At 36.8% G+C, this 24042-nt stretch overlaps 1 protein-coding gene across 1 annotated transcript in view; it reads right to left on the minus strand.

Moving 5' to 3' along the window:
• LOC131148908 (calpain-type cysteine protease DEK1) overlaps positions 1 to 19893 on the minus strand; it is a 59012-nt gene extending 39119 nt beyond the window's left edge. Inside the window, exons 1-11 of the mRNA XM_058098871.1 lie at positions 19746 to 19893; positions 19537 to 19645; positions 19181 to 19329; positions 17969 to 18219; positions 17204 to 17386; positions 16876 to 17011; positions 16184 to 16314; positions 15940 to 16054; positions 14821 to 15850; positions 14586 to 14696; positions 3932 to 3990 (exon numbers count right to left, since the gene is read on the minus strand). Coding sequence (XP_057954854.1) covers positions 3932 to 3990; positions 14586 to 14696; positions 14821 to 15850; positions 15940 to 16054; positions 16184 to 16314; positions 16876 to 17011; positions 17204 to 17386; positions 17969 to 18219; positions 19181 to 19305 — 2141 coding nt within the window. The 5' untranslated portion in view covers positions 19306 to 19329; positions 19537 to 19645; positions 19746 to 19893. The remainder of the gene's footprint in view (positions 1 to 3931; positions 3991 to 14585; positions 14697 to 14820; positions 15851 to 15939; positions 16055 to 16183; positions 16315 to 16875; positions 17012 to 17203; positions 17387 to 17968; positions 18220 to 19180; positions 19330 to 19536; positions 19646 to 19745) is intronic.
• Positions 19894 to 24042: the final 4149 nt, after the last annotated feature.

Here is a 24042-nt window from a genome sequence, read left to right on the forward strand (position 1 = left end):
GCAATCCATCCTCTATCTAGAACTGACGTGCTTTCCCCTCTTCAGTTAGCTTCATTAGGTTCTGCGCAACTGGATCTTTGGCAAAGTTCTCTTTGATGCGCTCCCAGATCGTCGTGGTAACAATACTCATAGTCAAGTGCACTACCATCTGCAAGGCCGCTAGCTCAACCTTCCTACCCAGTGAATCTACAACTTGTTTCAAGGCGCCTTGTGCTCAAAGGAGAAATCAAATTCTGCCAAGAATTCCTACCATCGGCCCTGCTTGGGTGTCAACTTCAGTTGTGTGAAGAAATGGCTAACTCCAGAGTTATCTATTTTCACTACAAACCTTGACCCATGTAAGTAATGCCTCCACACGCAAAGACAATGTATCACCGCTAGCATCTCCTTCTCTTGAGTTGTATACTTCCGCTCTGCTTCACTAAGCTTACAGCTCTTATAGGCAACAAGATGTCCCTCCTATAACAAGACGACCTTCCAAAGGCAAAGTTTGATGCATCTGTTTGCACCTAAAAGGGTTTCATGACATCGGGAAGAACAAGTACTGGAACTCTCATCATGGCATCCTTCAAGTCTTCAAAGGCTCCCTGGCACTTCTCAATCCAGTTCCACCCCTGACCCTTCTTCAATAGTTCTGTCATAGGAGTCGTTCTCTGCAAATACCCCTCTACGAACTTCCTATAATAGTTGGCAAGGCCAAGAAAGGAGCACAACTCCTTCACTACTATGGGGATCTTCCATTCTTGAATCGCCCTTACCTTCTCCAGATCCATCCAAATATGACCTTGCTCAACCACATAACCAAGGAATTTGATGCTCTGCTGAGCGAAAGAGCACTTCTCTTTCTTCACATACAGAATGTTCCCCCTCAGCTTGTCCAACACCTTCCGTAGATGCTTTTCATGTTCCTCCAGAGTGGAACTGTAGACAACAATATCATCCAGGTAAACCACGACAAACTTGTCAGGGTACTCTCAAAATACCTGGTTCATCAAGGTATAGAATGTTGCAGGCGCAATCGTCAATCCGAATGGCATCACCAAAAATCCATACACCCTATATTGCATCACACAAGTAGTCTTCGGCTCATCCCCATCAGCAATTCTCACCTAATGTCTGACCTCAAGTCAAGTTTAGTGAAGTACTTAGCATGACTCAGCTGATCCAATAGATCGGCAATCAACAGAATAGGATACTTGTTGCACACTGTCACCTTGTTGAGCGCGCAGTAATCTACATATCCACACGCTCCCATCATTTTTCTTCTAAAACAACATCGGTGCTCCGAACAGTACTTTGCAAGTTCAAACATAACCCGCTTCCAACAACTCATAAAGTTATTTCCTCAGCTCCGCTAGCTCTGGAGGCGCCATCCGATATGGCCCCTTAGCAGGTGGTTTCACTCCAGGCAACAACTCAATCTCATGCTCCACACCCTGTAATGGAGGCAAGTTGTGAGGCAGCTTATCCAACATCACCTCCTTGTACTCATCTAACACCGCTTGGATGGACATAGGCACCCGCTCTTGGCCTACTTCTTCGTCTACCACCATTGTGACTAGTTATGTCTGCTCACCCTTTCTCAATCCCTTTTTGAGTTGGGCTAAAAGGAACTTCCCATTGTCTCCTTTTGTCGCAACGGCTTGCACCATGCACGGGTAATCTCCCATCAGACACAGGGAACCAGTAGAAGGCATCAACACCGCCTTCGTCCCCCCTCAAGAATTTCATTCCCAAAATGACTGGAAAATCATCCAATAGCACCTCTGTGAAATTCACATGACTTTCCCACTGTCCAAGAATTACAGTCACTTGCTTAGATACTCCCAGAGTTGGCTAGGCTACAGAATTCACCGGTTTCATGCGTCTTATATCCTTTTCCAAGGATAAGTTGAGTATCCGTGCTTCTGGCTACGAAACAAAATTATGAGTAGACCAAGTATCCACCATAGTGCAGGTACTCTTCCCATTAATCCTCAAGTCCACAAACATCAGTCCTTTTGCTTGTGTAACTTTCGCTGCTTTTGCCTGCTTTTCCAATGTGTTCACTTGCCGCACTACACCCATCCTCGGAGTATCTTCCTCTTCCCTATCGCTTTCCACCACTTGTCTCGAAGTGGAAGCTTGTAAGGCAATAGTGATCTCTTGTGTGGGCACTCAATAACTCTATGAGGACCTCGACACAAGTAGCATGAAATTTTACCCTTTCCATTTGGTGTGTTGAACCCTTGAGACGATGAAGCTTCTTTCGAAGTTGAAGCCTTATAGTCGGCTCCCCCATTTTTGGGTTTGCCCTTCTTGAAAAACTTTCCGTTGTTTCCCCCTACACCAAACTCTTTGGATGATGACGTATTATCACCAGCGTAGTCAGTCAAACGTTCTGCGGCTGCTCGTGCGGCAGACAAGTATTGAACTCTTTGCCTGTAAAGTTATGTTCTTGCCCATGGTTTCAACCCCTCAAGAAAATAGAATAGTGTATCCTTTTCCGACATGTCCTTGATATCCAACATCAAAGCAGAAAATTGTTTCACGTATTCCCTGATTGACCCAGTATGCTTGAGGTTTCTCATCTTTTTCCTAGCATTATACTCAACATTCTCAGGAAAGAATTGGGCCTTGAGCTCTCTCTTCAAGTCTGCCCAACAATCCACAACATAGCGTCCATTTTCAATTTCATTGTACTTGGTACGCCACCATAGTTTGGCATCACCAACCAAGTACATGGTCCCAGTATCCACTTTGACTTGTTCTGAGGTCGCCCTCATTGCGCGAAAGTACTGCTCCAAGAAGTTCTCCAACTCCTTGGCATCACGGGCACCCCCATATGTCCTGAGTTCTGGTACTTTGGTCTTGCTAAACCCCGAAGCATTAGAGTTTCCCATAGCAAGAACCATCATATTCATCTTTGCATCCAGATCAGCTATTCGAGATTGCAAAGTTTCGATAGTATCGTGAAAGTCCTCTGACATTTCACCTATCAAACTTGCTCGATGCTTTTGTGATCCCATCACTTCAACAACAAGTTCCCTCAATTAGGCCATCTTCGTGGCCACATTGTTGGCTGTCGTCTCAACCTGTGCTTCTAGCAAACTGATTCTCTCAGCACTAGTTGGTGCCATGGTCATTTACCAAAGCTTTCCCAATCACACAACGAAGGCAACTGAATTCACGTAGCAACTAACCGAGCTTTGATACTAGGTGTCACGGGCCGACTATTTCACACCTTTGTAAAAGGACCATGCGGTGCTAGCTAAAGCACTCTTGCTTAACTAGTCAGCCTGTCGTTTACCACAATTCATCCACAAAACACTTTCATTATCATTCAATCAAATATCAACAAAAGTAGTAAGCAATTATGAAAGCAGTGGCAAGCAAGCAAAAAACATTAAAGCAACGTAATTCATTAACAACACCTCTATTAACATTGTGTGTTTAGCGAGGAAGGCAAGTAGGCTAAACAAGTTGACAATAGCTAGTGAGTTTTACAAGATTGATGAACACTCACCCTCCCCTTAAAGAGCTTTATATGCAATTCTCACTGTGGCACTGGGAAACATCAAAGTGACCAAGGAGTCATACTGCCTTATTTGGCATAGGGAGAAATAACTACTAAAAAGTAATCCTACACTAGTATTTACATGATAGAAACTCATCCCAAACGCACGAGACAAGTGATCACAAGCAAGCATAATGCCGTGAACAAGCTCGGCTCGTAACGGAAGGCAATTTAGATGGGTATGGAAATGAGGAAAAAAAGATTTGAAGAGAAGTGATAGCATTCTTGTAGGGTTAGAAATTGAACTACTGTATAATGTCAGCATATCATTTACTGCATACACTGCAATATCAAACTCTACAAAACACCATATCACTGCCAAAGTAAAGAACAAAGATCAAAAGAAGCTTTCATTAAATATAGCTCAGACCATACCTCAAAAAAGAAAGCAGCAAGCCAACACAAGTGCTGAGTAACCAAGCAACGAAACCATACTGTAAGAAAGATGGTAAAAAAAAACGTTGAATCAATCAATACAACTAGAATTATTGTAGATATGCAAAAAATGGAAATTGCATAAGCAGCAGATTATTTTAAATCATTTCTTATATGATTACTCATTCAAGCAAAGGGGCAATTTGAAGATATCACGCATAGATTTATAGCAAGTTGATTAAAATGGAGAAGTGCGCCAACCATGCTAAGTGAACATCAAATACATCTAAATTTTAAAGCAAAATTGTACAGAATGGCCTTAAGACCAACTATATTATGTGGATCAGAAGAGACAGTTAAAAGTAACATGCACAAAAGTACCATAGCTAGAATCAGAATGTTAAAATGAATTGAGTATTGTAGCTTTGAAATATTAGTAAGAAATGAGCACATCCATGGTGATGAGCCAAGAGTAGCCATCGAACAAGAAAAAATTAGGCAAAGAGTTGGGCCATTGCAACAGAGGCAAGATAATGAAACAATGAGAGAGTAATGAAATCAGGTTAGATATATGCAGCAGGAGAGGGATGAGTGAACCTAGAAAATTTTGACTTGAGGCAGTAAAGAAAATTCCTGCCCTCCAACTTCTGGAGGTGGCTCCCCTAGATTGAGAAGAATAGCAGATAAGGAATAATATAGCCAAAAACATATAGTGGGATTTAAAGCTTTGTAGTTGCCATCTACATTGTTGTTGTAGCCATTGTTGGTGGTGGGAGTGATGTAACACACTATTTAAAAATGGTAGTAATGCACATCAACAATTAATGCAACAGTTAAAGCGTATGCATATAACATCAACACTTGCCCTTTGAACACCAAAACAGCCATAATAACTAGGTTTCATTGATAGTCAAAAGATGACGAAGTAAATAGATTAGAAAGAAAAAAATCATGATTTTGAGAGACATAACAATTTTTCAACAGACTTAAATATTGTCAAGGCTTGATATACATTGTTAGCCCACAACCTAACAATTTAACCCATGGTTTTAAAAACCCAGACCAGATCAGTCAGACCTGAACCAGTCACTTCATGGGTCCAGCTGATGCCTGAAAACAAGAACTATTACAAACCAGGGCACCAACCCGATCAGGCCCCACTGCTTAGCCTCACCCAGCCAAACCTGGCAAACACAATGGGATGAACTGACCCTCTCACGAAACTCTAATTATGTTTCTGAGAGGAATAGAACCCTGAACCTTGAACACAATTTGAGAATGCCATGCCAATACAACCACAGCTGAATATGTTGTTTTTAGCTGAACAAATAAAATATATAAGCAATTGACTCCACATTTATACAAATGTGTACACACACACCTGTACACATACACATATAAATATATATATTAATTAATCAAATTCTTAACTCTTTTATTCCTAAGTAAATTTTTCTGATTGGATCAAACACTCACTTTTTTTTTTTACAGAAAAAGAAGAGATTTTATTGAAGAGAGCAGAAAGTACTAACAATTTAACCCATGGATTTAAAAACCCAGACCAGACCAGTCAGACCTGAACCAGTCACTTCATGGGTACAGCTAATGCCTGAAAACAAGAACTATTACAAACCGGGGCACCGACCCGATCAGGCCCCACTGCTTAGCCTCACCCAGCCAAACCTGGCAAACACAATGGGATGACCTGACCTCTGACAAAACTCTAATTATGTTTCTGAGAGGAATAGAACCCTGAACCTTGAACACAACTTGAGAATGCCATGCCCATACAACCACAGCTGAATATGTTGTTTGTAGTTGAACAAATAAAATATATAAGCAATTGACTCCACATTTATACAAATGTGTACACACACACACACACACCTGTACACATACACATATAAATATATATTAATCAATCAAATTCTTAACTCTTTTATTCCTAAGTAAATTTTTCTGATTGGATCAAACACTCACTTTTTTTTACAGAAAAAGAAGAAATTTTATTGAAGAGAGCAGAAAGTACTAACAATTTAACCCATGGTTTTAAAAACCCAGACCAGATCAGTCAGACCAGAACCAGTCACTTCATGGGTCCAGCTGATGCCTGAAAACAAGAACTATTACAAACCGGGGCACCAACCCGATCAGGCCCCACTGCTTAGCCTCACCCAGCAAAACCTGGCAAACACAATGGGATGACCTGACCTCTCACAAAACTCTAATTATGTTTCTGAGAGGAATAGAACCCTGAACCTTGAACACAACTTGAGAATGCCATGCCAATACAACCACAGCTGAATATGTTGTTTGTAGCTGAACAAATAAAATATATAAGCAATTGACTCCACATTTATACAAATGTGTACACACACACAAACACCTGTACACATATACATATAAATATATATTAATTAATCAAATTCTTAACTCTTTTATTCCTAAGTAAATTTTTCTGATTGGATCAAACACTCACTTTTTTTTACAGAAAAAGAAGAGATTTTATTGAAGAGCAGAAAGTACTAACAATTTAACCCATGGTTTTAGAAACCCAGACCAGATCAGTCAGACCTGAACCAGTCACTTCATGGGTCCAGCTGATGCCTGAAAACAAGAACTATTACAAACCAGGGCACCAACCCGATCAGGCCCCACTGCTTAGCCTCAACCAGCCAAACCTGGCAAGCACAATGGGATGACCTGACCTCTCACAAAACTCTAATTATGTTTCTGAGAGGAATAGAACCCTGAACCTTGAACACAACTTGAGAATGCCATGCCAATACAACCACAGCTGAATATGTTGTTTGTAGCTGAACAAATAAAATATATAAGCAATTGACTCCACATTTATACAAATGTGTACACACACACACACACACCTGTACACATACACATAAATATATATGATTAATCAAATTCTTAACTCTTTTATTCCCAAGTAAATTTTCCTGATTGGATCAAACACTCACTTTTTTTTTTACAGAAAAAGAAGAGATTTTATTGAAGAGAGCAGAAAAGTACTAAAGCGAAGCAAAAGAAATCCTCCTTTTATTAAAAAAAAAAAAAAAACCTCAAGGAAATAAAAACCAAAGAGGTACTGCTCACCAATCATGGCATAGGTCTGAAAAGGATAATCCTCTGAAGCAATCAGCAGCAAAATCCCACAATAAGGAACAAAAGAATCCAAAACAAGTGACAAGCTCATCAACCTCTATTCATCAAGACATCTAAAGAAGTGGAAATCCCAAGAAAGAGAACCCCCTCAAAAGAATAAAAAGTATGAGATAGGGAGCATCATGAATGGATAATAATCAACAAAGACAAGGCACCGAAAATTCCAACGGAACCTCTGCCAACCAAAGATTCTCCCAAAACCAAATCCCCTTCTGAATTGTGTGAGGAACGAACAAATAAGCAGCCTCGGACACAAACTTCCACATAAGAAACATGGCCACTCCATCTAGCATAAAAAAAGGGCAGACTGGTGCACAGAGCTCACACATATGAGGGGTCCGGGGGACGGGTGGGCCATGATGGGTCCATCTAATATCTCATTCATTCCAATAAACACCATATATATTTCTAATAACCTTGTGCCATAGAGATTTTTTTTTTTCCAGAAAAAGAAATTCATCAATAGAAAGGAGATGAGTTTACAAGGATTAAAAGAGGTCTTAAAAGAAACAATAAACAATTACAATAAAGCAACCCTCCAATCCCTATAAAGATCAGGCAATAGCATTCCCAAAAAACCGAAAGAATGGGCCCGAAAGGAAGCAAGGAAAACAACTCAAGCCCATAGAAGACAAGAGGAGGTTGTTTTCCCATAAAAAATGCTTGCATTCCTTTCAACTCCCAAAGTCCAAAAGAGAGTTAAAACAACAAATCTCCATAAGGCCAATTTATTCTTGCTTCTCCCAAAAGCTTTGTATCGCACCAACAAGTGTCAACAATGCGAGGAAGAGCACCCATGTCTCATCAAAAACAGAAAAGAAAAAGATTCAAGGTGGTGAGTGAGCCCAAAAGGAAGAAATAAAAACAGCTCTAGCCCATGGAAGACGAGGGAGTTGTTTTGACATTAAAAACCCTTGCGCCCCTTTCAATCCAAAAAGTCCAAACAAGGGCGAGGACAACACATCTCCATAAGGCCAACTTTTCCTTGCTCCTCCCGAAACCTTTGTCACACCAACAAAAAAGTATAACAGTCTAGGGAAGAACCACAGTCTCATCAACAACAACAACAACAACAACAAAACCAAGCCTTAGTCCCACTAGGTGGGGTCGGATATATGAATCCTTTTCCGCCAATTTATGCGATCATGGACCATTTCTTTTGGTAGATTCAAGGATATTAAATCCTTACTCACTATCTCCTCCCAAATTATTTTAGGTCTACCCCTACCCCTTCTACTGCCCCTCACAGTAACTAAGTCACTCTTCCTCACAGGTGCAATATGTGGCCTACGTTGCAAGTGTCCATACCATCTGAGTTGTCTCTCTCTTATCTTATCTTCTATAGGAGCTACATCTAACTTACCACGAATATGTTCATTCCTTAATTTATCTTTCAATGTTATATCACTCATCCATCTAAGCATTCTCTTCTCGACAACTTTTGCTTTTTGGATATTATGTTTCTTTGTCGCCCAACATTTTGTTCCATATAGCATAGCTGGTCTTATAACTGTCCTATAAAACTTCCCTTTTAATTTTAAGGGTATTCTACAATCACAGAGCACACTTGAAGCACTTCTCCATTTTACACAACCTGCTTTAACTCTATGCATTACATCATCTTCAATTTCTCCTTCAGATTGCATAATAGATCCAAGGTATCAAAATCTATAAGTGCTATTTATTTCTTCATTATCAAGTTTAATTTTGTCTCCAATATTCCTCCTATCATTACTAAAATTACATTTCATATATTCCGTCTTATTTCCACTTATCCTAAAGTCTCTAGATTCCAAAGCTTCTCTCCATAATTCTAGCTCAGCCTCTACTCCGTCCCTAGTTTCGTCAATTAATACAATATCATCTTCAAACAACATACACCATGGAACCTCCTTTTGAATACTCTTAGTCAATTGGTCCATCACTAAAGCAAAAAGATAAGGATTCAAAGCATATCCTTTATGTACACCTATGGTGATTGGAAATTCTCTAGTTTCTCCATCTATAGTCCTTACACTAGTCATTACTCCATCGTACATATCCTTAATGACATCAGTAACCTACTACATACACCCTTTTTATCTAAAACCCACCGTAAAACTTCCCTAGATATCCTATCATATGCTTTCTCAAGGTCAATAAATATCATAAGCAAGTCCCTCTTCTTTCACCTAAACTTTTCCATTAATCTTCTTAAAAGATAAATAGCTTATATGGTAGATCTCCCAGGCATAAAACCAAATTGATTTTTTGAGACCTTCGTTTCTAACCTTAATCTTTGTTCAACTACCCTTTCTCATAATTTCATCGTATGACTCATAAGTTTAATTCCACGATAGTTATTACAATTTTGAATATCTCCTTTATTTTTACATATAGGTATTAAAGTGTTTTTCCTCCATTCATCTGGCATTTTCTTAATTTTTACAATTGTATTACATAAATTAGTCAACCATATAATTCCGTTATTACCTCAGCATTTCCAAACTTCAATGGGGATGTTATCTGGTCCCATAACTTTCCCATTTTTCATCTTTTTTAGTGCAAACTTAACTTCGTTAACTCTAATTTTGTGAATAAATCTCATATTTTTAGTCTTTTCCTCATTTGACAATTCTAAGTTTAAGCTTTCTATTTGGTTTTCATTAAACAACTTACTAAAGTAACTTCGCCATCTTTCTTTAATGTCTTCGTCCTTAACCAAGACAATATCATCCTCACTTTTTATACATTTTACATTTCATAAGTCCTTACTCTTCCCTTCTCTAGCTTTAGCAAGTTAAAATATATCTCTTTCCAATTCTTTTATACCTAATATATCATACAAACTAGTAAATTATCTATATTTAACTTCACTAACAGCCTTTTTTGCATCTTTTCTTGCCTCCTTATATTTTTCAAAGTTATCTCTGTTTCTACATTTTTGCCACATTTTATACCAAATTCTTTGTCTTTATGATTTTTGTACATCTTTACCCCACCAACTCTCTTTGCTATTCGAGAATCTTCTCCTTGATTCACCTAAAATCTCTTTTGCTATCTTTTTAATAGAGCTAGCTAATCAATTCCAAAGAGTATTTGTGTCTATCTCATCCTCTATGGTCCAATCCCCATCTTTGATCATTTTATCTTTAAATTTTATTATATTTTCTCCTTTTAGATTCCACACGATCTAGTTCTCTTACACTGGTTTATTTTATCCTTTTTCTTCCATTTTTTAATACATATATCTAACACTAAGACTATGTTGTGCACCACAGTCTCATCAATAACTAAAAACAAAATGATCCAAAGCTACTTGCGGCAAGCCCAACAATGAAGAAATAAGCAATGAGTAGTTTCACTTGACTCAAAACACACAACACGGATATCTAGACTATAGCCTTATACGTCTCCTCAACTGCAACAAATCATTTGTATTAAGCCTATAAAGGGCCGTAATCCACATAAACACCCTGATTTTGAAAGGATCCCTTGCCTTCCAAATGAAGTTATTCAACGGGAAAGAACAAGAACTCGAGGATTTCCAAAGTTCCCAAGAATTAGCCTTAAATATAGAATTAGCCTTTACAGGAACCTTCATAACCATTTCCCCCGAGCCCTTGATCCCTAAACGCTAAACCCTAACTAACCACAATACAGACCCTAAACCCCCTTTTGACTTAAGTCTCCCATTCGCGTCCCAACTAACAAGATGATCCCTCTTATTACCAAGTGCTAAACCATAAGAAATCTCCCATATGCCTCTTCAAAACAAAGGTTATTAGAAAGGGAAGAACTAATGAGAGTAAAATGAACCCCAACAGGCAAGTCCGGCCTCCTTCCACCCCACCAATCTCTTTCCTGCTCTTTCAACCATTGGATCCCAAAGAGCAACCAAAGTATGATGACCCCCAAAAGAAGACCTAAATAAGACAAAGGCCAAGCAAGAGAATTACAACGGGCTAAAGCGTTGAAACTGTCCAAAACACCATGACCCAATTTTTTTTTAATAGCAAAAGAAAATTATATTAATGAGAAAAGAATTTACAAGGGGAGGAATGAGAAATCTCCCAAATAAAATCTGGAACAAACCAAAAAAAAATAACAAAAACCTACAGAAAAAAAGAATAACTCAACAAGCCAGCACGTTCCTCCAATCCCTTTGAATCTCCTGGAAACTATTTGCTGAAAAAAAAAAAAAAAACCAAAACCAACAAACCATAATGATGCTAAAAACAGGATCTTATCCCAGATCAACTCCCAATTTTTTTCACGGAGAATATCCGTTCATTTTGTTCCATCCAAACTCCTCATAAAATTGCAAATACACCACACCTCCATAGGGCTGCCCTATCCTTCCTTCTACCAAAACCTGTGAAATAAATGGCTAATAAGTCTTCCGCTGATACAGGGCATACCCAACTCTCTCCCATTATACCAAACAACTTATTCCAAATCCTCAAAGGTCTCAAATTCCAGCTGTCTCAAAGGTCCTTGAAATAGAGCACACAAGCATCAAGGAAAAAAACCTTCAAAGGTCTTCTAATTTGCAACAAGTTTTAGTACTAATTTTATTAAGCACAACCAACCAAGTGAAAGCTTATTTTTTTAGGGAGCCTTGGCCTTCCAAATTATAGGAAAGAGTGGACATGAAGAATTATAACAGATTAAGAATTCAAAAACAGATTTGCAAGAATACACTCCCAAGTGATCCGAGGACCAAATGCGAACACCCCTCCCCAACAAAAAATTACTTCCATTCAATAAAGATAGCAAAGAAGACAACTCTTCCATCTTCCTATCATTAAGAGGTCTTCTAAAATGAAGACTCCAAGAAACCAGAGGACTATTCAAATCCCCAACAGAAGAAGATATGGCTTTATTTTGCTCAGCATACAAACAAAAGAGACATGGGAAAGAAGTGAATAAAACTTCATTACCTAACCAAGGATCTTTTAAAAAGAGGATACATGGCCCCCTCCCCACCACAAGATTAGTGACAGGGGTAAAGGAAGTATAAATCCAAGAAATGGACCTCCACAGACTCCCCAAAGAACATCTTATTTGTATCCCCCATTGGTATCCCACCCATTCTTATCCAACCCAAACTTGCTTTTATTACTTGATGCCAAAGGGAATATTCTTCTAGAGGGAAGAGCCATAACCATTTAGCTAAAAGGACGGTGTTTTTAGACACCGACTTAACTAGACCCAACCCACCCTCCTTTTTTGGCCACAAACCTCATCCCATCTGACTAAGCGATCCCTATGAACCCCCCCCCCCCCAAAACACCAAGACCACGGAATGTCTCTCATGATTTTCTCAAGTTTACTAGCAATCCCTGTTGGAATCCTAAAAGCATACATAAAATAAAGGGGAATCCTTAAATCATGATCCAAATTGATACCAGCCATCTGAGTTTTAGCCATGTGGATCTTCAATCCCGAATCTTCTCAAAATTTTTCAACAAACAATGAACTTTTCAGAATTTTTCAACACTATCTTGAAGAAAATAATAAGAATAGCACACAACGAAAGGTGAGACACCTCCACCTCCTCCTATGTAAACCACACTTACCTCTAACATGGATCTAATAGAACTGTAGAAATTTTTATTTTTATTTTTATTTTACAAATTATTTTTTTGTTTTTCTGTTATCTTCCTTTTTAAAATTTATTAGGTCAAGACCTGGGACTTTCTTTTATGTATTTAAGTTAATTTGAGATGTGCAACATGAAACTATTGATATAGGGACTGTTTGGATTTTTTTTAATATTTATTTTACACTACATTTATTTTTTACTTTCTGCTTTTCTGTTGGATTTAGATAACAATGTAAAATATGCTTGTTATGATGCTTAATTCTCATTATATTTATGATTTCTTACGTAAAATTTTTAATGTTGCTTTTTGGGGCTCATTTCATCCTCCTTTCCTTGTAACTTAAGTTCTATTCTTTAGTTAATATATTTTCTATTATCCAAAAAAAAAAAAATTTGTTAAGTACCACTTTAACTAAAAAATTATAAAGTTAAGTTGCGGGCAAACAATGTATGTCAAGCCTTAACACTCCCCTGCAAATGCAGCCCAATTCAATGCGAAGAAACAACCAATGAACAACACCCTCCATGGGGAAAACATAATTTTTTTCACACAATCAACAAACATGGGCAAAATGAACAAAACCTAGGACCTCCTCATAACCTTGTTCCAATACCATGTTAAGCTTAAGCTATTAGGTTGTGGGCGAACAATTTATATCAAGAAAAAGGGAGCCCCTGGGCAAGGCTCCCCACTTTGCAAGGGTAAGGGGAGGGTCATCCTAGTGTATGCAGCCTTACCCCGGTTTTTAATGTGGAGAAAATGTTCCCTTCAACTCAAACCTGTGATAAATGGTCACAAACGAGTAATCTTACCATTGATCCAATGCCCACCCTCATGAACAATTTATATCAAGCCTTAACAATAATAAATAAATAATAGTTGTTTAAAATATCAATTAGGGCTTTTCAAACCAATTGTGACTAGAAAACTAAGGCAACATTCAGTAGTTGCAATATACGTTGCAAGTATGTTGCTTAAAATTTACTAAAATCAATTTAGCACATTAGTATCCAAGATTTTCGGGTCAAAACATGTGAATGTGTGTTTTTTTTTAAAAATTTAATGTAACAAGCAGATTCACAGGAGCGGTGACCGTTACCCGTCAAGTAACATCCGCAATAGGTGCAATCGTTAGACCAACGTTACCATTGCCATTTTGGTTCCAGCCACGTGCTTAAAATAATGGGGTGTATCCTACAAGCAATGCTGAGATAGTGGGAGGATTTGGAAGCAGTGAAGCACTCCAATTTTATGAGGATATTGCACTAGATCATGTCGATGACGGAAAGGAATCATGTAGCCAACCCCACCTAGTAGGACTTAAAAGGTTGTTGTTTGTAAGGGGAGAAGAGGGGATGCAGGAGATGGACCAAACACCTGCGTCAAGCTCTGATGCTTGAATAAATAAAAGCTGAACATGCACATCTTTCAAGCACATAAAAATCCTACAAACGCCACCACCCAGTGGCTAGCCAGAGCCCCAAGAAGGTGAGTCCTAGAAAAGGTGGCGTGCATACAGCACTAACCTTCAGCACTTCTGCACGAAGTGGCCGGTAGCTGTACACTTGACAATGCAAAACCTTGGTTGCACCAGAAACAGATAAAGCCACCAAGGACAGAAACAACACATGACTTGAAGATGATACCACTACAACTTACCAATTTAAAGAGCCAATCTTAAAGACTGTCTAAACAAAAATTGGTACCATCAGCATTACCCACAATTACTTTTCAATGAAACCAGCTAACAAATATCAAGTCATGACTTGAGGATTATACTGCTAGAAGCCATCTAATTCAATCCAAAATCCAATCACATATCCAAATTTCACTGTGTCCAAGGCTAAGCCCCGTGAAAATATCCTAACTCAATGTGTCAAGCGTACCTTACGAGGTTTCGATGTCATGGCCATTTCTTCTGCTTGAAGTGATCGAAGAAATGCCATAATTGAGCAGACAACAGGAGATAAAAGCAGCACTGCAAAGCCAAATTCAAACTGCACAATGTTTGACCAATTTTCTATATTAGCAAAAGCAGCGACAATAAAATTTAAAATAATGAGAAACTGTGAACAAATCCAAATGAAAACTATGATCCAAACACCAGAAAGTTTCCCTTACCTGCTGATGTGTGGCATTAATAATTTTAATTGTCTTGGGACGAAAAATGGCAACAACTATTGTTTCAAGGATGAAAATAAAACTAAAGAGAACCCATGCTCGCTCAGGAGTTCCTGCTACGTGGTGCAAAACAAGTCTGGACAACTGAAGCCACTTCTCCAGCCCCTTAAGCCTCAGTTCTTCCGAAAGGGAAATTTGATTGGGCAAAGCATTGTCGACACTGTTTGAGTCAACAATGGTGATATCATTGTTGTCCCGATGATCTCTATCTGCATCCAAACTACTTCTCTGCAGTAATGCCAGGATGGTGGGATCCAATCCCTTCTCTTTCAACATCATGGCAAAATTAGGATCCAATCCTTTATCTTCTAATAAACTAGTCAATTCATGATCACCCTGTCTTGCCTTCTGTTTCAACATAGATGTAATCCTTGGATCATTCAACTTTTCCTGAAACACACGAGCTAAATTCAAATCTAGTGCTTGTTGATTTGCTGAAGTCGATGAACTCGACTCATAGCCTTGGCTTTCAAGACCACTGCTAGAACAAACTACCAAAGAGCTATTGTGATCATAATTTCTATCAGCAAAAGGGATTCCAACTTCAGGCTCTTGAACAACTGAACGACAAGAACTGCTATGTAAGGCTAAGCTTGGCCTTCCACTATCTATGCTCTTCTCACTGTTAATCCCTTCATGAGAGCTAGCAGTTCCACAGAGAACAACATTATTCCAGTTATTAGCATCACTAGTACAAGGTGCTGGATTTCTGCCACTGACCTCAATAGCATTTCCAAGGGGACCTGCTTCAACGCTGCTACTGCGTTTCACACTTGAGCCACAACCATCTGAAGAGCTAGATGAGCTATTTTGATCTTTCTTACGGAAGCCCTCTCTCAGGCGAATCACTGTGCTCTGTAAGGCATCCCTTCTTGCAGCAAATGGATCAGTAACTGATAGGTGTCGACAAACAGCAGCACCTAAAAGGACAGATGCTACAACTGCATAACTAATGCAGTGTCCCAAATACCTGCGAGAATGGGCAGTAAGAGCAACTATAACAAGACAATAAGATATAAAACTAGTTGAATAAAAAATAACCGGACTTCTAGAACTAACCAGTAATGAACCCCAAAGCAAATCAGGAAAACTCGAGATGTGCCAGCAACAAAAAGTGCTACAACACGATTTTGGAGAAGTTGAAACCCATACAAGCATGCTCCCATGTTCCAATCTTCAACAGGAAAAGACTGATGTAAATAAAGTATCATTGCCATATAATTATAAAAAATTATTGAGATAGTTGGCATAAATAGCAAAGCAAAAGTCAGATATATACAGAACAGAATGATGAACAACACACCAAGAATGATAACAGCAGCTGAAGTAATCGCCCCGAGCCAATGTGCCTCTTTTGCCGTAAGACCATATAAGATGGAGTACACAAGAAGTACAACCAATGAGCCAAGGTAAAGTAGCCCTAGATGGAAGGCCCTAAAATGCAAAGTTGAATTAGAAGTATATGTGGATAAAGGAACAATGTTATGAGAGGATACAAATGAATATTGTGTGAATATGCTGCAGTTTTCAGTTGCACATAGAACCAATTCAAAATTCAGCACCAATTATGGTCATTAACAGGTCAACCAAACATCAATTTGCACCCCCAGCCCAAAAATCCAAAGAAAAAAAAAACCATTAGGCTCATGAGCTTATTATCCTACATCAGAACAAGTTGACAGGATCCGCTTTTTACATCCCCACACCCCTCGAGTGTAGCAACAATGGGAAATATGGGGACACAAATTCTCTTGCTTTCTGGCATAGTAGGCCCCAGTGAGGAAAAGACCAAGTGGGATCAGCTACTCAAATGTTGTTGTGACATTCCACAATCTAAATGCTGCTATTATAGAAGAGATGCTACAAGTACAACCCACCACAAAACTCAAAACTCTTGATCAATCCCAGTAAGAACTTAAAACAAACAATAAATAGAATCAAAAATTTTAAATAACGTCATATGGCTACTTTCATAACAAAAATGTTAGGGCTTGCCTGCTGGATTGCCGAGGATATAGCTCATTGGGGTCTGGAGGTTCTGGTAGGCAAGCGACAGGACCAACATCAATACAGTCAGAATAAGCAAATTTGTAGGCTTTACGAACATATTCATCCACATCTAAGCCATTTCCTGTAAAATTTGATAAATTAAAGAATTCAAAAAGTAAATTAGAAAAATAGAAATAGAGGATAATAATATAAACTAATAGCAGTGCCTGCAATTTAATGCCTCAGCAAAATTCTTGCTCCACAAAATTGCAATATCTGGTAAGTAAGCACAGACAAAAACAACATGCCACCAGATTTAGCTTAAAGGGCTTACCATTAAAAACCATTCTGCAAATAAAGAGCATGTTGACTGCTAAGGCAATCGCTGATACACCAAAAAAGAAGCCAGAAGGTGAATATCGCTCAGAAGCACTTGAGCCTGCTGTAACATACACAGCACAAAGTTCGTATGCACAAAGTAGAGCAACAGCCAGAAGAAGAAGAATTGCAACTGCTCCTGTTAACGAAGAAGGCACCATATAAAATGAGCAACTTTTCACAATACAGGATCCAATGAATGATGCTGTCTGAATGCTTCATAGGCTTACAGCACTAATAGAGAACTGAAGAGAAATAACATGTGACAACACCACCAATGCATAATATCATCCATCTTACGCAGAAGGAATAGCTCACCGTATACTTGCACATGAGCACAAGAATAATGGATGCTGTTTTTGAAGGAAATCTAAAATTAAAACCCATTCTTCTAAATGCCTAAAAGTATTTATATTACCCAGACATACAAATTGTGCTCCAATTTAAGACAGCTCCATCCTCCAACATTAGACACTCAATAAGTGATTAAAAAAATTAAAACAAAAGTAGATTATAGGGAAAACAAAACAAATTTTTTATTTATTTATATTCAAATAAAAAATCTAATAGATGAAAATGCTCTCGATCGGGTGAATTGGCGAAAAAAGATTCATGTAGCCGACCCCACCCAGTGGAACTTAAGGCTTCCTGTCGTTGTTATTTTACATTCAAAGAAAAATTACTTATTTGCGAAAAAGAAAAAGGTACAGACAGAACATACTTGAGCTTTGCCATTGTGTTCTCCACCATAGCATGATTGAATAGAATGCCAGTAGAAGTGCAATGCCAGCCATAATTACAGCCAGACCAAATATATCTCGACCCAATATCACCATCAACCAGGATCCCCATATAATAAGCACCACAATAGGAGAAATCACAACCGACCATGCAGAAAGAGACAGAAAACGACATATTATACCCAACTGAGGTCCTTGTAGAATATCTGGCCATTTTCTGGCAAAAATCCAACTGAAAAGACAATTGTAGAACATGCATCAGAACAGTGAGAGAGAGAGAGAAAGAGAGACTCCTAATGAAGAGAAAAAAATATCCATGCACAATATGCCAAGCAACAACATTTAAAGAAAAGCAATAAACATAAGGAACCCTGCAAGATTAATAAATATTGGATAGGGAAAAATATTAATTCCACCCCAGAAAAGAAAATATGAACAATAATACAAAAGTACATGCAGGAGTAAGATTTAATGTTTTCAAATAAACTAACATAAACATGAAGAAGGTTGAAACCTGTTATTGATAAGCCCAAGAGATATATATTGGTAACTAGATAGTAATAGTATTCAGTTCATTTGTTCATCAAAGCACCCAGTAAATGATTTATTTCAAAAAATTTCACAAAAGAGAGAACATGTTTGTACATATTAGCATGCGTATGTCCCATTTCGCCCTAGTATTTCCCATATAACTAGTAAACATATCTCAAATCACCATTGGTTCTGCCCCTGATGTTTCCCCATACTTCTTATTGCTACATGATCTACTCTTTTTGCCCATTTACCTGACCCTAACATTCCTATTAAATTTCATTAAATAGCCTGCTGCATTTCTCCTTTAATGCTTATCAAACATTCAACATGCTACCCTGACTGCATTTGGTGCTACAAGCAAACCAGTTGGCAGCACTTTATTCTCAGAAGTTTTAGTTCCCCGCTTTTATAACCATCCCCACCAGACATAATCAAGCAAGAACCAACTACAATTTGAAAAAGGCAAAACAAAAGTGTCAATGTAAAATGGAATGCAAGCCAAGTTATAGTGCCTCAACAATTACAGATTTAACCAGGTATAAGCTAATACAGTGATGAAATTGTCAATAAAAAATCAACATCACTAAATCAACCACTGCATTCATCCACTTTTATCAGATGGGAAGATTTTGTAGCTCGAAAAGAGACCAAAAAAGCACCTATAAATCCGCCATGGCCGCCAATTCACTGCCCAAAGTATTGAAAAGGAGGCAGAACCCAAAACTACAAAAAGGGTCCCCGAAATAACGCATGCCAACATAACATCACGCTCGTCTCCTTCCATGACTCCTCACCCGTCCTCTATCAACTGCACGGCTCATACAAAAACAACAACAACTTCAAAGAATCAATCTCATTTCACATATAAAATATAGAGAATCAAAACCCTAAACCCAGTCGCCAAACAAGGAAAAAAAAACGGATTAAATTGAATTACAAAGGGTAGAAAAAAAAATTGACCGAAAAGCAAGATAATTAAGAGAAATAACCCAAGAAACATTGAAATGATGTATACCTACTGAAACTGGTGAGTTCAGCCGTAAAGCTCATGGCGAAGATTTTGATTTCTAGCTTGAATGACGCGTGCGTCCATGCATTTTGAGCTCCCGAGCTAGGGTTTTGAGCTAGAAACGGACACCACAACATTAGCAGCTGAAGTGAAATTAAAAGCATGTACTGAAACTAGGGTTCCAGAAATTAAGATTTGCGCCATTGGAGCTTTACCTTCTCTTGCGTTCCTCCGATTGCTGAAAGTTAGATACAAGGATTAAAAACCTAAAACCTTCTGATTGAGAGAGAGAGAGAGAGAGAGAGAGAGAGAGACAGAGAGAGTAAAGTGAACAGAGAGCAAGGGAGTGGAAAATGAGAAAAATCAGACAAGGGGCTGTAAGTGGTTGCAATTGTAAATAATAAAATAACAGCTCCCTGTGTCTTCGTCGCGATACAACACCCACTTTCCACCATTGCGCGTGTATACACCGCTCGCTATTTGTCTCCGTGACTTGCTGGAGCGTGTTGCCACTCTACGACAAGCGACAGTGAGGTGACTTTCTCGAGTGTCTACGTTATTGAATTACCTTCTCATTTTTTATTTGGAGAAAAAAATGGGGTGGAAATATGTACAACCACATATATATATATATATATATATATATATATAATGCAATAAAAGATTAAATAATATTCTTATTTTTTATTTTTTGATTCAAATTATTAATTTTATTTTTCATGTTGATAAATAAAACATTAAATTCGTTATATTAAATAAAATATTTCATTTTCCACTAACTAGTACTCATTTTTATGAACAAATGGTTTAAATTATCTGCAAATAATAGTGAAAATATATAAAAATTAATTGTAACGGTGTGGTGTCTATGTCAAAATGCATATCTATCCTTTATTTTTCATTTCTTATTTTTTTCAAGAAGTTTTTTTTTTTGTGACAATTGTACTATTATAAAAAAAAATTCTCATGTGAATAAAATAATCACTTTTTCGTATAAATAAACAACGAACTAGTTATAGCGTGAGGAAGTTTCTCTCACATGATAGTGGGTCTCGTATATGTAATTGTTATTCTTTTTTAGAATGATTATACACTCATAATACGTTTTTTACTTTAGTCGCATTTGTTCTCTAGGGCAAAAGTGTCCAACCTCTCTTGAGGTTTAATAAAAAGACACCAATCTTTCTTGAAATTTTAAAAATTTAAAGTACTTCTCGTGAGATTTTAAACTCCCATTGCACTCTCTTAATAATTGATTTTTTTTACACTTACACCATTTTAAAACTTTTTTTTTTTACAAAATATAATGGGAGATTATTGTCTTCTTAACAAATCTCAAGTGAGGTATGTGAAATTCCCGAAACCTTAAGAGAGATTATTGAACTTTTTAAAATTTCATGAAAGGTCATTACTTTCTTTGTCAAATTTCATGAGAGGTCAGTGTATTTTACCTATTTTTTTATTTATAAAAAATTCATGACAAAAGACACTCACCTCTAATATAGTTTGGTAAAAAAACAGTGGTTTTTTTTTAAATTTCAAAAATTTTATACCTCCCTTGAGATTTCAAAAATACTACAAACCTCATTTAAAATTTGACAAAACAAACACGGACATGCACAAACACACAAATCTCCCCTCAAAAGGCTTGTCTTTTTTTTTTTTTTTTTAGCAAATCTCTTATTAGGTCTTTAAAATTCTTAAAATCTCATAAACGGTTCCTTAAATTTTTGAAACCCTAAAGGGGATCGGTGTCTTTCGTAAAACATCGAGAAAGATTAGTGTCTTTTACTAAAAAAATTATCAAAGTAACCTTTATTTTTGTATTTCAGAGGGCCAACAGTAAACTTAATTTTAGTGCATATTATTAATATTAATATTAATATCATTAAATCATCTAGAATGTTTGCTTGGAAGTCAAACTAAAGCATTGATAGTTTTTGTTTGGTACTTGTGATTAAATAGTGTTTTTAAAATGCATACTTGTTTGAGGATTTGTCTTTTGTCAAGTGCTTTCAATGAAAAGATGTATAAAGAACATAATAATAAAAACATTCATAATATTATATCATTTATGATGAACCAAAAATATTTTTTTTTTAATTCTCTGCCCATTAATTTCTCTTTTTTGTTGGTTATTATAGAAATGACGTAGCCTTATTTATTACTTTCCTATAAATTTTGCTTGCACGTTGATTGATTATAGAATTAAAAGTTGAAATAATATATGTAAAAAACACACAATCAATGATGGTGTTTTAACCAAATATATGCATAGTCATTTACCATAAATGAGATTACTTTGTTTATTTAATTACTTTCCTTGAAATATTGCTTGCATGTTGATTGATTGCAAAATTAAAAGTTGAGTAATAAATAAATAAATAAATAATATATATATATATATATATATATATAACATAATTAATTATGGTATTTACTTCCTACAAACATTTTCATAATGATATGCATTGAAGAGATTTTAATAGTACAAATAATAAACAGATTTTAGACTTTAAAATTTGGAGGATAAATGGATCAAAGTGGGCAATACCTCAACAAAGTTGCATCATGACTATTACTGGATGGGGTTGTTTATCGGTGGGTATGGGTTCAATTGAACTCAAATTTCCAACCATTAGTCTAAGAAAAAAAAAAACCTAACCCTATGTTTGGAAAGGTATTCGATTTTGAGTTGTACTGGAATTGGATAAGAAGATGTATAAAATTATATTAAAATTTGTACAAACTAGGGACGGCAAAACGAAATAACGGACCAGGTTCGGGCGGATCATAAACGGGATTGGGTTCGAGTTAACATGTTTATTAACGAAGTGACTACTATGTAAACTCAAACTCATCCATTTAATAAACGGTTCACCCGTACAAAAAAGTCTAATTTATTTATTTTAAAAAATTTTAAATATTTCATATAAAATGATATTTAAAAAAAACACTCATTTTTTTTAAAAAAGGGTCAGGTGACCTGACCTGAACCTATTTACTAAAGGAGTCGAGTCCGGGTTGACCCGTTTATAAATTAGGCATCTTGTATTAAATTCAAACTCGATTTAAACAGACGGATCAATGGTCACCCGTCGGGTTTCGACCCGTTTTGCCACTCATAGTCTAAATCCACTCAAATTCAAATTAGAGGTCCAAAGTTCATGCCCCCAAACACTTCCTAATTGAAATTGAACCGTGTTAGATTTGGTTTGGAATAGTTTGATACTTGGATGAAGTAGATCAAACTATTGATTTACTTTTATTTTTTAAATAAGTAAATAACATGGAAAGGTATAAACGAAACTGAAATTTCATATCACATATGTATAGTGAGTTTCAAGAAGCTCAAAATATAAAAATTTAATTGATAAAAGAGTTTAACTAAGAAACCCTAAACCCTAAACCTCTTTTGTTGTCTTGCTTCACAAGTTGTTAATGAAATTGATTTGTTAATTATTTTAATAAAATACTCTTCATCTTTCTCTATTGATCCTTTATGCTTAATAATTTGGCTTTCGGACTTTGTCATTTTCCAAATTTTATTTGAATCTTGACTTGGTAAACTCTTACCATTCTAGTTTGATAACCTTCTTTCAATCTTGCCAAGTGATATTTGTAATTCTTTCTTGTCAGATCTTTTTCTTGTTTCTTTTTGTTTAAACTTATATTCTTTTAAGAATTTTCCTTTGTTAATGATACTTTGATCAAAATATGATAGACTTCATATAGGAATGGTCCAGGTAGGATTATTTCCTTTAACAAGAGTCGTACTTAACAAACCAGTTTGTGTTGTTCTTCGTGATGCCAGACATCATGAATTCAATGATTTCCTTCTAGGGATGTTAGAATCCAGTAATGCCGAAGGGCCAATTTATTTTGAATGTTATCCAAATATTATGACAAATCTTAATGATGAATCGTTATACAAACTATTAACATTAGACATTCAAATTAAAGGATACAATATGGATTCAAGAAGTTCAAATCTTGAACTTATTTATCAAATTTATTACAAAACAACAACCTCAACAATATTACCAAATTCAATTCAAACAAGTGAAAAAGGAGAAACTCTTATGCTACAAGCCAATTATAATAGAAAATCCTTTGCCTCTCATCCCAAGAAACTTCTTTGGAATGAAATTCAGGCTGGGAGAGAGTGGGAATTCACATATTTAAACGAAACAGACCATCAAATTATTCTAGAAAGACAAAAGACGATGGCCACAAAAATTATTCAAGATAACGAAGGAAATGTTAAAATCAACTTTCAACCTTTACTCACAAGAAGTCAGAGTCTAGGACAAACTTCTAGACGACCATTTGATTTAGGAAGAAAGAGTATCTCAAGCCTCTACACTTATGTCAAACCAAATCTCAAGTTAAAAGGTGTTGACTTTGGTCCCGAAATACCTCAAGGATATTATCAAGAAATCCTTGAATCAAGTTTTCCAACAGAATCGCAAATCCTAACAGAAGAACAAAGAGAAAATCTTTACGAAGAAA

Source organism: Malania oleifera, chromosome 2 (assembly GCF_029873635.1).
Source record: "Malania oleifera isolate guangnan ecotype guangnan chromosome 2, ASM2987363v1, whole genome shotgun sequence".
Lineage (NCBI taxonomy): Eukaryota > Viridiplantae > Streptophyta > Magnoliopsida > Santalales > Ximeniaceae > Malania > Malania oleifera.